At 41.5% G+C, this 14,312-nt stretch overlaps 1 protein-coding gene across 2 annotated transcripts in view; it reads right to left on the minus strand.

The window, feature by feature from the left end:
* Positions 1-3,399: 3,399 nt before the first annotated feature.
* The window catches only part of LOC149315237 (disheveled-associated activator of morphogenesis 1), a 254,979-nt gene continuing 244,066 nt past the window's right edge, over positions 3,400-14,312 (minus strand). For both annotated transcript variants that reach the window (XM_089522803.1, XM_089522802.1), the window contains 2 exons: positions 9,717-9,887; positions 3,400-8,003 (listed from right to left, as the gene is read on the minus strand). In XM_089522803.1, coding sequence (XP_089378929.1) covers positions 7,794-8,003; positions 9,717-9,887 — 381 coding nt within the window. In that variant the 3' untranslated portion in view covers positions 3,400-7,793. The remainder of the gene's footprint in view (positions 8,004-9,716; positions 9,888-14,312) is intronic.

The following is a 14,312-nucleotide window of genomic DNA, read 5'->3' on the forward strand; positions in this document are numbered from 1 at the left end:
GTTAGCTTTGGTCCAACTTTCTAATCAATTCAGGTCATTTTGCATTTTGATGCTGTCCTCTAGAGTATTAGCTAATCCTCCTAATTTGGTGTCATCTGCAAATTTGATAAGAATGCCCTCTATTCCTTCATCCAAGTCATTGATGAAGATGTTGAACAGCACTGGGCCAAGGACAGAACCCCACTGGACATCCAATCTGGTCACTTCTCTCCAGGATGAAGAGGAACCCCTTGGGTTTGGTTGGTCAACCAATTATAAATCCATTTAGCAGTTGTACTGTCTAGCCCACATTTTACAAGCTTGTTTGCAAGAATGTTACGGGGAACCTTGTCAAAGGCTTTACTGAAATTGAGATATTCTACATCTATAGCATTCCCTTTGTCTACTAAACTGGTAATTTTATCAAAAAACAAAGATCAGATTAGTCTGGCATGGCTTGTTTCTCAGAAACCCATTTTGATTTTTGTTATAATGGTATTACTTTCCAATGTTCACAGACTCCGTTTTATGATCTGCTCTAGAATCTTTCCTGGTATTGATGTCAGACTAATTGGACGATAATTGTTGGGATCCTCTTTTTTCCCCTTTTTGAAGATGGAGACAATGTTTGCCCTCCCCCAGTCTGTTGAGACTACTCCTGTTCACCAGGAGTTTGGGGACCAGTCATGCCACCCCTCCTTAGGGTGTCACCTGGTGCAGTACGTACACCCCGTACAGACTGCACCAGGTGGAATGGGGGAATGCATTTATCAAAGAGACACTATCTATTTCGTACATTTTTAAAATGAGGTACAATTAAAGCATCTCCCTTTACTAGGCTTCTCCTCTCATACCATAAGTATACCATAGATGTCCCTCACAAAACAGAATGATGCATGAATGCAATTCTATGCAGAAAAAATCCTTTCTGTGAAGTTACAGCTATTTAATGACACACATGCAAATATCTTTGGGCAGAGATAGTGTCAGTTGGTATCTTCCATGCCAATAAGGTGGCTAAGCGCCTCTGGGCTTTAGTTCCTTCCCGCCACTGGTTTAAAACTTTGGATAACTATGTTTAAATTTCAGATTAAACCCCAGAATGATTCTACTGTCCAAATGACATGGATGCCACAGAGAAAGAGGTGGGGAGGGAAAGGCCTTGTGTAACTGGAAAACAGACTGTTGTCAAGTTCCTGATTTCCCGTCCTTGCTTAGCTACGTATCACCACAGTCATCAAACTACCTCTAATCTTTTGCAAATGGTCCACAAATGTGTGTGTGTGTGTGTGTGTGTGTGTGTGTGTGTGTGTAGTAAATGGCACACATATGATCTGCTGGGATTTGGTTTCAGGCACACACATTCTCCTGTGGATACCAAAATCCACGGTTGCTCAAATCCCTTTAAGCATAATGGCACAGTGAAATGGTGTCCTTTATATAAAATGTTAAAAACAAGGTTTGGTTTTGGGATTTATACTATATTTGAATATTTTCAAGCCACAGATAGTTGCATCCGTGGATAAAAAATCCGTGGATACAGAGGGCTGACTGTATTTAATCCCAAAACATCCACTTGGAGGTTTCAGAACAAACTGGAGTCTTGCTAAAATCATGCCCAGTCTTGTAGCACCAAATCAAAGGAAGATATTTGCATTTGTGCTTCTATGGTGGCATGGTCTTGCACATTAAGCACACGTAAATTTGGAGGGTGGGACAGACTGTGGGGGATTATGCAATTGCCTAGCAGAGAAAAGCTTACACTCTTCATGGGTCCTGATAAAAGGTCTGTTCATATCACAAAGCAAGGGGTCTAAGAAGGCTGAGAGGCTAGCCACTATGGTGGACAATTTATTCGTTGTTGCTGTTATTTGCCGTCATGTTGACATCAACATGTGGTAACACTATGCATGAGAGACTCCCAAGAGCCCCAGTCATCACCTACTTTGCTCAGATCTTGCAAACACAGGGTCTTGAATTGATCTGTTGTCCAGTCTCTTTTCCTGCTGCCTTCTACTTTTGTTGCTGCTGTTAACCTGCTTTCAAGTCATTCTTGATTCATGGAGACATCTTCATGACTCCCTATCCTCCATTGCTGTGCTTAGGTCCTATAAATTCATACCGATGACCTCCCTCATAGAGTCTATCCATCTGGCATGCAGTCTTCCTATTTTTTCTACCTTTCCTAGCATTATTGTCTTTTCTAATGAATCATGCCTTCTCATGATGTGGCCAAAGTACAGTGCACTACGGATCCCTCTGCGTAAGGGGAAATCAGCATATGCTGAAGCCCCATAGGAACGAATTACTTCTTCCGGGGCTCACAATGGGCTCTTCCAGCGTGGCTTTCAGCGTATGCTGAAAGCTGCATACGGCGCGCCCACATAAAATGCAAGCATGCTGTATGACAGCCTCCAATTGATCATTTTGACTTCCAGGGAGAGTTCAAGCTTGAGCTGTTCAAGGATCCATTTGTTTGTCATTTGGCTGTTCATGTTATCCTCACCATCCTTCTCCAGCGCCACATCTCAAATAAGATTATTTTCATTTTATCCACTTTTTTCACCATCCAGCTCTCGCATACAAAGTGACAGGGAATGCCCTCCACCTTGTGTTGTGTGCCTTCAAGTTGTTTCCAACTTACGGCAACCTTAAGGCGAATCTGTTACAGAGTTTTCTAGGCAAGATTTGACCAGAGGTGATTTGCCATTGCCTTCCCCTGAGGCTAAGAAAGTGTGACTTGCTGAAGTTTACCCAGTGGATATCATGGCTGAGCTGGGAATCAAACGCTGGTTTCCAGAGTCGTAGTCCAAAACTCATGCTAGCCTTTTCTAGGGAGCCATATCTTCTTATGATACTGCAAAATACAACAGTCTCTGTTTAATAATCTTGGGCCTCATTCCCACTATCTTTTAAACTGGACCGCAAGTCGGTTTGAACCAGTTTAAATGACCAGCACTTGAACCGAAGCACTGAAGCAATTCGGAGAGGGGCACTATGCGCTGGACCCACGTATTTTTGGATGAATTGATTCCGCGCAAGTGTGAACCAGATGTGGATTGGAATCGATTTAAATTTGCCCTTCAGTTGGCTGGAGCGGGCCCAATTTGAATCGATTCATTCATGAATGTGAACCACAGTGGGTTATTTTACAGGGGGAAATGTGATCGGGGCAAATGTAGTGTGAACCACGCTCTGCTATCGAATCGATCCATCAATTCAGATCACAAATCAATGTATTTGTTAAGTGGGAATGAAGCCTTGGCTTCTCAAAAGAGCTCAGGTTCAATTTGGACCCATTTATTCATCTCTTTAACAGTCTACAATTAACAAATAACTGATATCGTATTTTAATGCTGCCAACCAACCACATCTAGAACTCTGAAATAAAATTTTATCTTGCACACAAGAGTCTGAATATCCATGTCATTATGTACACTCTTTATTGCATATTACCGTCTTTTTAAAAAAATGTACAGTCTCATAACATATATAGCATTTCCTGCTACCTAAAAAAACATTCCTTGCACCTAGGCACCACTACACAGTTTGCTACCACTAAGCTACATTAGGATACTTCAATGTACAAACTATCACCTTTTTTTGTCTTTTTTTCCTTTTCTTTTTGGCATGAATTAAAAAAAATCATCTTTTTTTTAAATTACACACCTAGGAGAGACACAGAGAGGAAACAAAATTAAAAAAGAAAACGGAAAAGGAGAGTGGCTACTTCCACCAGCACCGGTCTAAACAAATGGCACATGGAATAAAACTTATCTGCACACAGACTCCTGATTTAGAAAAAAAGAAACAGAACTAAAAGGAATGGCAAGGCTTGTTGTGAAACGTATGTGATCTGGAAGCACAAGGAACGGTTTTCACCAATGTCCGGCTTCCCTCAGTTTGTAATCTGTTTCAGCATCACTGAATGTCTGGGACTCCAAGGAGATCCAGTGATCCACGATTCAGAGCCTGTCCGCACTGCAGAAAATAATAGTTTGACACCATTTAACTGCTATGGCTCAATGCTGAGGAGTTCTGAGAACTGTAATTTCGTGAGACATTTAGCACTCTGTGTCGGAGAGCTCTGAATCCACAATAAACAATAATTCCTAGATTTTCATAGCCATGGCAGTTAAAAGTGGTGTCAAACTGGGTTATTATCTCTGCAGTGCGGATGCAGCCCTAGTCAAGATCAAGCTGACCCAGGTTGATTCTAAGTGCACTAAATGCCAGTAGAGTTTTTGGCTGAGGTCTCACACTGGATCACTGTGATGCACTTTGCGGCTTGAACCCGGATCCACTGTGAGGCAAGAAAGGAACTTTGTATTAACTTGTAGACGATCCTAAATAGATCAACCACAGGCATTGCAAATGGGCTACAGATGATCCACATAATCTCTTTTAGGTCTCATATTTCAATCAGTTTTGACGTTTACAGCAACAGGATTGGAGATGCTCATGAAGCAACAGTCCCCTGGGATGCTCCTTCGTATGGACGCATCTTGAATGACTTTGCCTCGCTCCCAATAGGATGGTTAAAACTGGTTGTGTGACTGAGGACTGCTTTGCTGTGTACGCATTTGATCTAGGGCCAAGGTGGGGAACATGTAGCCCTCCAGATGTTGTTGCACTGGAACTGCTATCATTCCTATCAAACACAGCTAGCAATGAGGAGAATTGCAATCCCGTAACATCGTCCCTGGCTTAGTCAAACCAAAATTAACACTGCTCCTAGCAGGGACTGCTTGGGTTAGTGCTTATTTCTAATACAACATTGAACGCAGGGTGGTCTCTTGCCATCCTTTGTGGGCAACAGGTAAAAAAAAAAATCTGTCTGCGGCAATGATGGAAAAAGGTTACCCAGTATTTTGTGTATGTCTGGAAGTCCCTACCACCATCTAGCAATATATGGAGAGCCAAAAAACTGGATCAGTAGCCTTAATCTCTGCAATGGAAGATTCCGCCTACAGATCATGCATGGCCACAGGAAGGTGCTGAATTTTTGAATGTCAGCCCTAAGTCTGGCAGCTCCCTTATCCAGACTGAATCAGGGCACAGAAAAGTAATTATTATTATTATTATTTGGACCATACCTCCCCAAATCTCTCCACTCTTCTGGGCAAGGGGATTCTGAGAGTTACAGTGAAGAAAAAAAATATTTTTCCAACCCCTGGACCAAATATTATGTGAAAAGTCCCTTTTCTTTTCTTTACCAAACCAGGATATTGCTGGATTTGCTTTTTTGTTGTGTTTAAAATCTCAATCATTTTTAAATGCAACCCTTTGATCAGCCTGAACTCTTTTTAAACATTAAGCCCTAAAATTGTACCCAACCCAATTTCTTCCAGCTATAAATAATATATATATATATAGAAAAGAGAGGCACTTTAGTTTATGTAAGTAACAGTTATGATCAACTCGGTTGCTTTCTTTTGAGACAAAGTGCTGTATTTGAGTCTCTGCACGCTGCAGAATTTTGCATTCTTACTGCTTTTACCAGTTATTTGGAGAGTGACCTGCACATGCCGCACATCAGAGAAATTGTACTGAAGACCAAAAAAATTGTGGACTAAAGAAAGAAAAGGCACACACACCTATACAGACATACACTCGCATAGCTCTCTGTAGTGTGATTTTTTTTCACAGCTTTTACATTGCATTGGGATAAGGGGATCCCTGCATTTTGTACAAACTTGTTTTATATAAAACCACACATTTGCTGTACAATACAAATGGAGAAAAAACGAAATGCCATTCCATTCCAATTCCTCTCCAGTTAATATCCTTTACAACACCCCCCCCCCCACAAGAACAAAACAAAACAAAACAAAAGCACATTTTTGCAAACAACATCAACTATCTAGTGCAAGAGGGAAAAAACTCAAAATCTCCACAGGAAAGAAAAATAAAAAGTAAACCCCCATTCATTTTCAGATTACAATATAATGATGATGGTATAAAAGCCGCTTAAGAGAAAACCCACAAATAAATAAAAGCGGAACAAAACAAAAAGTAACAGTCCTCTATATTCTCTATAATTTAAGAACATTAAGCCATGCTATAAAATTGGCATTTTTAAAACATTTTCCCAATTTTTTTCTATTACTATTTTTTTCCTCTTTAAATTATTAATTACTCCCTGAGCAATTTGGGTTTAGTAGATTTTGGATCAACATCTTGACAGGTAGTTCTGATTACAAATCTGCAAGACAAATATGAACAGCAACATGTTTTTTGAGAACAACTCACCCTCCCCTTGGCTCTTTACCTTGCTACTTTGTACTATAAATTAGGTCCCTAAATCCCTCTTCCTGGACACCAGGCCCCTCGTAAAACATTTTATAGAAGTCCCTCTCCAACAACATCTTTTGAAATAAAGGGCTCTAACCCTGGGAATGAGTTTTGCGCATGTTTAGATGGATGAAGTGAAAGCATCCAAGTGGAGTAATTCCATGGGGCATCAATTTCTGGGTGTTGTGGTTCATGGAGTCACCAGGAGGTAAACTTCACCCATGGACATGGACAAAATTTGTCCTCCTAAGGTCTGAACTGTAAACAGAGGAAGAATGCCTGAGACACAATTGGTCTGATACGGATGGAGGAAGAAGGGCATACCCAACTATTTGGGTATGGGACGTGCTGAAGGCCTCTAAATTTCACTTTATGAAGGCTTCTCAAATTTTGTTTCTGAAGGCCTCTGAGATTTATCCAATGCTCGCAGATGTGTCCCTGCTCCCCAACTCCCAAATCAGACAAGTGTTGCAATACAGAACTGGCCCAATCTTGAGTCAATTCTGGTCTATATTTACAGAGAATACAGTTTGTCTTGTTGGACAAGGAATGGGAAATGAAAGACCCAAGTTTTTTGTTCCATTAAAAAAGAAAGAAGAGAAAGAGAGTCCCACCCCAACCCCAATTCCCCCTTGCCCTCAGCTAAGAAAATGTACAAACTCTATGTAGGCCTTCTGACAGCAATTAAAGGTTCCTCCAAGAGTTTGAAGATGCTGGGAGAGACACATTTTCCCATTTTGAAACAAACAGAGGAGGAATTGCCAAAATGGGAGGATTTTTTTCTACAGAGATAAAAATGGAGACCACCACACACTAATCATGAGATGTTCAAGTTTCAAATAGTAATAGAAATGAAAACAGAACGAAATAAAAAAAATAGTTAAAATTGCCCCAGCAACAGTTTAGACTGGACAAGTGCGGTTTCTAACGGACTTTTCCAACATCCATGGTCCCCAACAAAGCTAACACACCCAAAAGATCATCCATCCAAGTCAAGATGCTCTTGTGCAATGTAGCACAGCAGACACCTGTTGTGTTTCCCACCCGCCCCCTTTCGACTCTTGCTTTTCCAAATCTTTTTGTCAAAATACAAAAGGACCTCATAACAAGCATAAGTAAGTAGTCTTGTTCAACATCTGACTTCTGCTGGGCATGGTTCTGCCTCTTTCCTGTCTCTTTCTTCATCTGCCTCCCTCGTCAACAGTTGTGCTTTGACAGCCAAGAAAGTTCTCTTTTTTGTTTGTTTGGAAAGCTACCAAAATTGATAGAAACGGGAACACGCATGCAGGCCAGACTTCACACTTCCCATCTCCACACCCATTCAACCAAATCTGTATAATACAGCATGTCGGTGCACACACACACACATTCACACACATTAAGACACACATACACACTTGCCATAAAAGAGGGAGAGCGCCACTATTTGACAAGGCAGAAGGCCAAAAACCCTGGGCTTTTCCAGCAGGATACTGATCAGTTTTCTTTTTTTTTAACACACTTAAAAAAACCAAGGTAGTTCAGAAGTTGAGTTTTGTGACAGGCCGCTCGCGGCTGCCATCAGCTAGCTGGTTGGTGATGCGTTTGCGGTTGCGCTTCAGTTTGGAAAGGTCTTTGTCAAAGACTTCGCCGGATCGCAGAGCTGAGACAAGGTCATCAAACTCTCCACCTTCCTCGCTGTTTTCTTTCGCCTTTCGGGCCTTGCGCTCCCTCTCTCGCTGCTCTTTGAGCTGAGATGGGGGTGGGAGTGGGAAAAAAGAGAAGACGAACAGTTAACAGGGATACTTTTAACACCAGAGAGTGTTTCTGTACCTCTACAACAACAGGGGACAATTTCCCCACAACAGTCTCCCCTCACAGGTTGCATCCTTACCCACAGCAAGCCACAATACCTCTATTTTCCACTACTGATCCTTTCAAAATAGTGATAGGAAGTGATGGTTTGTCATTTCTTGTCACCATTTTGAGAGCAACTGCAGAGGAAAATGGAGGTATTTAGGAATAGTATTGGATTTTGGGGTACTGGAAGTACTTTGTGTGTGTATGTGTTTTCATGTGTTTGCAGGGAGTGTCCTGTGTGGTGTTGGGTGAAAACAGCCTGAGAACTATGCTAACTGAAAAAAAGAATGGTTTGGGGGGCTTTGGGGGACTGGTGAGGGGCTTCCAGTCCTGAGTGAAAGTGTATACAAGGCAGTATGGAAATGGAGCTCTGCTTCATAGTCAAGCAATGGCTTTTGCAAGTCCATGATGCCCTGATAAAGTGTCTGGAAAAAGTGGAGCTAGGGCTCACTTTTGTCTGGGAAAACCATCACCTGGTCAGGGAGCCCTTCTGCCAAGTCTCTCAATGTGTGGCCATTTAGTGTGGACAGCCAGAGGTGAGGGAAACGCGCAGCACTCAACTCTGACTTCAGATGTTGAGCTTAGGCATCAGAACAGGGATAGGAAGGCTGAGCCGCAACAGCGATGGAACATAGCTAGGACAAGTTACTTGTATGAACTAAAGGTAAATTGTTTTATCTTGCTGTTCACCGCCCTGAACAGGAAGGGCGGTATACAAATAAAATTTTTATTATTTATTATTATTATTAAAGGTTTCCCCTGACATGAATGTCTAGTTGTAACCGACTGTAGGGGGCGGTTCTCATTTCTGTTACTAAGCCAAAGAGCCAGCGTTGTCTGAAGATGACTCCGGTGGTCATGTGGCTAGCATGACTGCATGGAATACTATTCTTTACATACCCAAATTTATGAACTACAACTCCATAAATTGGCCAAGCTAAGCTGGGGAGTGCAAAGGCAAGACTCTGTCTCAACAAATGTTCTCCATTGTATCTGTAATGGTGGCTGTCCATGCTGCCTGGGAGATTTTGGGTGGTGAAGTTAGGAAAAAAGAAAACTTGCCAAGCTCTGCCTTGGATGAAAAGTATTTCCCAAGGCCTTGGTTGGCGAATTATTTATTCAAAGGGTGTTTACAGAAAGCCAGTGAAGAATGGCTAAGTAGGTGCTTTGCATGCAGAAGGTTCCAGATTTAGTCCCCATAAATCCCATTTAGTCCCCATTATTGTTATTGGTGGTGATGTTTTTGTTATTAATTGGGAATTAATAACAACATCACCACCAACATCACCACCAACAACAATAATGATAAATCCCTCAGGTGGCAAATGCTTGGTAGGTAGTTTGGAAAAGTGTGGCTAGGGTAGATGAGTGGATGGTCAAAATCTGTATGAGGCAGTTTCCACAGTCCGGACAAGTTCCTTTTTTGGACTACAGGATCCAGTACCCCAGGGAACCTTTCCAAGATCTGGCAGCTCCTCATGCTCACATCTAGTACAAATTATATAGTTATGGGTCTCCTTCTCACATATGGGCTGCCACAGCATGGTAACAGTTACCGCTTATCTCCCCACTTACTCCCAGATTCTCAAGTCTTTGGCCCTTACCTGTGCTTCCATGCGTGCCCGCCTCTCCTCTTCCTCTTTTCTTTTTCGCATGTTTTCGTTCTCTTGTTTGGCTTCATTCACAGCTTGAAGGAATTGGTCAAAGATCCCAAAGAACTCATCTGGCTGTGTCTTACCCGGTTCTTCCCCAAAATGCTTCACCGCCTTGGTGAACTATAGAAAAGAAATGATCAGGACTACTGCAAAAACCTATTGACCAAATATAACACTCACAAATGTACCTTCTTTTGTTTAATTAAGTATCTATTTTAAGAAGGAGACAAGCCCTCAACTGGCCCACTCTGCTGGCGGTGGAGTGGGTGAGGAGATGTAAGTTTCTCAAGCTTTTAGGCAAAACAACTAGGGGTAGGTTTGAAATACAAAATATCTCTATCTCACTTCACCCCCCCCCCCCCAGGTAATGATCACTTTACAATCTCCTAACCAACATGCCCACACCATTGAGATTTTGAGGCTTGGAGGCCTTCTCCCAAAATTTTGGAATCCAACTTCTAGAATCCCCAGTCAGAATAGTCAGTGGATAGGGGTTCTGGAAATTGAAGTCCATCTGTAGGAGGTATCTGGAGAAAAAAAGAATGAAACCCACTAGTGTAAGGAGGTCAGTGGTGCTAATCTTTGATATTTCCTGTTGTTAAAAGTTTTCAAGTTGTGACTGCCTGTTATTATGAACCACAGAACTTCAGGCAGAAGGAAAGACCTAGAACAGGAGTATCAGAATACATGGTGGCCACCAGTTGGCTCCTGCGTCTATTAAAGTTTACAAATTCACCCCCCCCTCCTCAGTGGTTTAATTCAGGAGCTATCTAAGCTTTGGTAGACAGCATCTCAGACTGTCTAAATTCTATTGCTAGCCCTAATTCGAGTGAAGGCATTGGATCAGTTGGATTTACCGATGTATCAATTCAACATTCAAGAACTGATTGAATGAGTCAGTTGGAACAAAACAACAGGATTTCAGTCTATAACCCATACCTAACCCTAGAACTACTGACATGGAAGCCCTCAGTCATCACTGGCTTGAGGACAGAAGGAAAAAGGCAAAATAAGCTATAATCTAGATTAGAATGTCATTTGAGATATCAGGTCATGTAAACAAAAATTGCCCATTTAGATGTAAAGTCGAAGGCTTTCATGGCCGGCATCCATAGTTTTTTGTGGGTTTTTCGGGCTATGTGGCCATGTTCTAGCAGTTTCTTTCTGACGTTTCATCAGCATCTGTGGCTGGCATCTTCAGAGAAGATGAAGATGCCACCCATAGATGCTGGCGAAACGTCAGAAAGAAACTCTGCTAGAACATGGCCACATAGCCCGAAAAATCCACAAAAAACTATGCCCATTTAGAGTTATTACAGTTTTCTATGTTAAGGTTTATTTAGAGAAACGCAAAGCAATTTCCTCCACTCATCACTGCACAGTTGCCTATAGGAACTAAACCAAGCACTGTACATAAAACAAATAATATAAGCCCCATTGTCAGGTTTATGATAGTGAAGTTGAATACATTCTGATCCCCCTATCTATGGCATTGTGTAACTGTGGTTTCACTTTTCCTTAGGTCTGGAAATAAAGGTTTTTCTAGGCATCTGGAAGTCCTCCAGCACAACTCTATGGTCAATGAAAATTAATCCATGGGTTAAGGAGGGATTGCTCCCATCCTTACCCTGCCCGTCTCCCATCAATGGCACCTGTAATTGTATTAACAGGAGTTTCCATTAATACAAAGTGACGGGACCATGTCACTTCACTGATGGGAGAAGAACATAATAAGTGTGATGTCATTTGATAATCTTATTGTAATTGCATGATAAGAATGGCTGAAGGATGGGATAAGGACAGATGTCATCTGATAATCTTTGTGCAATCATGTCAAAAAGACAAGGTAAAGATGGGAGTGTTCTGCCCTTTATATCCAATGTATGCTGGAGGTTGACTACAGAGTCATGCTGGAGGACCTACACATGCCAAAAGACCACCTCTATAGGCATTTGAAGTTCCTCCAGCATGATTTTATAGTCAGCTTCTGCCAGAAATATAGTGCTTGCTGTAACCTGTGGTTTCTGCTTATCTGCGGCAACCATGGGAATGGATCCCCTGCAGATACAGGGGTCGGACTGTACTTCAGGGGAGGGTGGGAGATAAAGATCAAGTGAAATACACCAGAATGAAGAGAGAAGTTTAAAACAGGCATTTCAGCCCAGCAATAGAGGTAATGCCAGATGGGAACAAATTTAAATGATCAAGAATAGCAGAGATGAAAGGGCACCATCAGGCAATGGTAGATATAATTTGTATTTACAGCAAGAGGGCAGAAAATGAAGGGAAGATGAACATAAAGAGAAAGATGAGTGAGAGAGTTGAGGGGGAGCTAAAATGTAGAGGTGCGGCTGTCCAGGGTTCTGTAGGTCTGTGATGTGGCCACAGAAACCCTGACTGTTAACCTTGCTCCCACTTCATTCCAAACTTTGGAGCCATCACAGATTAGACCCCTTCTCTCCTCACTAACCCTCCTCTTGTCATGTCTCCTCCTCATGAACCACCTCTGCCATTCTGAAGTGGTAGAGAAAGTCACACCTCTGTTTTTGCTTACTGCCTTTGATTTAACTAGCTTCTCTTCTTTTTCTTTTTTTATTAACTCAGGAGCAATAAAGCCAAACAGAGCTCGCTATTGCTGCACAGAAGATATAAAACTCAAACACATGACAAGGGAGAGGGGAAGCTTGCACTTTCAACTTCTCTTTGAAGGTTCACTCTTATATGTTATTTATTGTTGCCATATGCTTTGGTATTAGAACCAAATGTACTAGTGAAGCTTTGGAAAAATAATTCTGTCCCCCCGCCATGCCTTTTTTGAAGGGACCTACATCCGTCCAAGCAGGAAGTTTCCGAAAACAACCTTGAAGTCCATATAAAGTGTTTTGGGATTCGTTCTTTGCGAGCAATACTGCTGGTTAAAAATAAAAGATAAAGCCTTTGAATGATACATGTTTCATGATATCATGGCCAGGAGGAACAAAAAAACACAGGGATGCATAATGGTTCAAGACTCACACCTGTGTACTGCCTCAGTCTTGCTGTTCCTCTATGGCCACTAGGATGGATAGCATTTTTTTTAAACAAAGGAACAAGATGAATTAATTTCTAAATCTAACGTTATAGGAGTGGATTTCCATTTGCTCAGCGGAGGTTCCCTTCCCCAGTGCCTCTGCATGCCCTCAGATATTCTCTGTAGAGTGCTTAGGGTATGCAGAGTGCAGAGGGAGGGACTGAATCTATAAATGGTGTTTACTGCATTCCGTACAACCCATGGACAACAGAACTTTAGAACTACCCATGGCTATTAGTATTTTTGGAGTGTGTGCATGGGGACAGGACAGAGAGGGGGATCTGAACCTACAAAATGGTGTTTTCTGCTTTCAGGACAGTGGAGAATAGAACCACCAGTGGCTATTACTATTTTTGCATTTCCTAATTACATGCATATCCTGTCTTTTCTCCAAGGAGCTATAGGCATAGCCACATGTACCACCTGGGATGCTATACCTGTGCTCTATCTGAGTTAAAGTCTAACAGAAATAACAACTGTTTATATAAAGAACAGCCTTACACAGATTTTAGAAAATCTGGATGCAAGGATGATCGTGGTGGCAGCAAAAGGAGGAGTGTGGAAATGTTTAGGTGAAATCACTGCTGGCAGTGATCAGAAATGTGATCATCACAATGGGTTTCTCATGGTTTTTTTTGCAGAAAATGTTTTATATTAAGATAATTTGGCGGGAGCGGGATGAATAAATGGAATGCTGAAAGTGATTTGGTGGAATGTCTGAAGAGATTTGAATACGGCTGGTGATTGACAGCTGGTATAGTTGAGTGGGGAATTAGGAGAAATTTATGGGGTATGATTGTATAAGTGAGGATTAGAGTTAAGAGAGTCAGGTATAGGAATTAAGGAGTGGGGTTTAAGAATCTGAATTAGTAGTTTTTATAGAGAAGACCATGAGTGAAAGTGAGAGATTTGCTTTAAATGTATCAGATTATTAATCTGTTTGTTACGTTTAACTTCAGTCAATTAATCAATCATTTTATTATGGTCATAGACCAGCACAAGATATCCCCCCCCCCCCCCCATGAGTTAAAATTTGACTGAGTGGCACAAAATAAAAATTGGCATAAAGCAGACTAAATATGTAGGATAAAATGTGGCAAGGTGGGATAACATACAAAATGGCATAACATACAATAAACATATAAGGTAAAATTTAACAAAGTAGAGTAAAATGTAAAGTGGCAATAAAAATGTTATGTTTAACTTCTGTTATAAAAGTATTTTGTTTTGGTGGGTCATGTGCTTTTGGCCTCTGGGAATGTGCTCTCTCTCTCTCTCTCTCTCTGTGTGTGTGTGTGTGTGTGTGTGTGTGTGTGTGTGTGTATATATATATATATATATATATATATATAGAGAGAGAGAGAGAGAGAGAGAGAGTTCAGACAAGATGTCCGCAGGGGCAGCAGAGAAATTTAATGTCCAGTGGGGATAAAAGTTGCAGAATATCCTGCACAAAAATCTTGAGGGCACTGGTT

The sequence above is a fragment of the Sceloporus occidentalis genome, unplaced genomic scaffold (assembly GCF_023333645.1).
Source record: "Sceloporus occidentalis isolate IW3139 unplaced genomic scaffold, rSceOcc1.0.p SCAF_4, whole genome shotgun sequence".
NCBI classification, from domain to species: domain Eukaryota; kingdom Metazoa; phylum Chordata; class Lepidosauria; order Squamata; family Phrynosomatidae; genus Sceloporus; species Sceloporus occidentalis.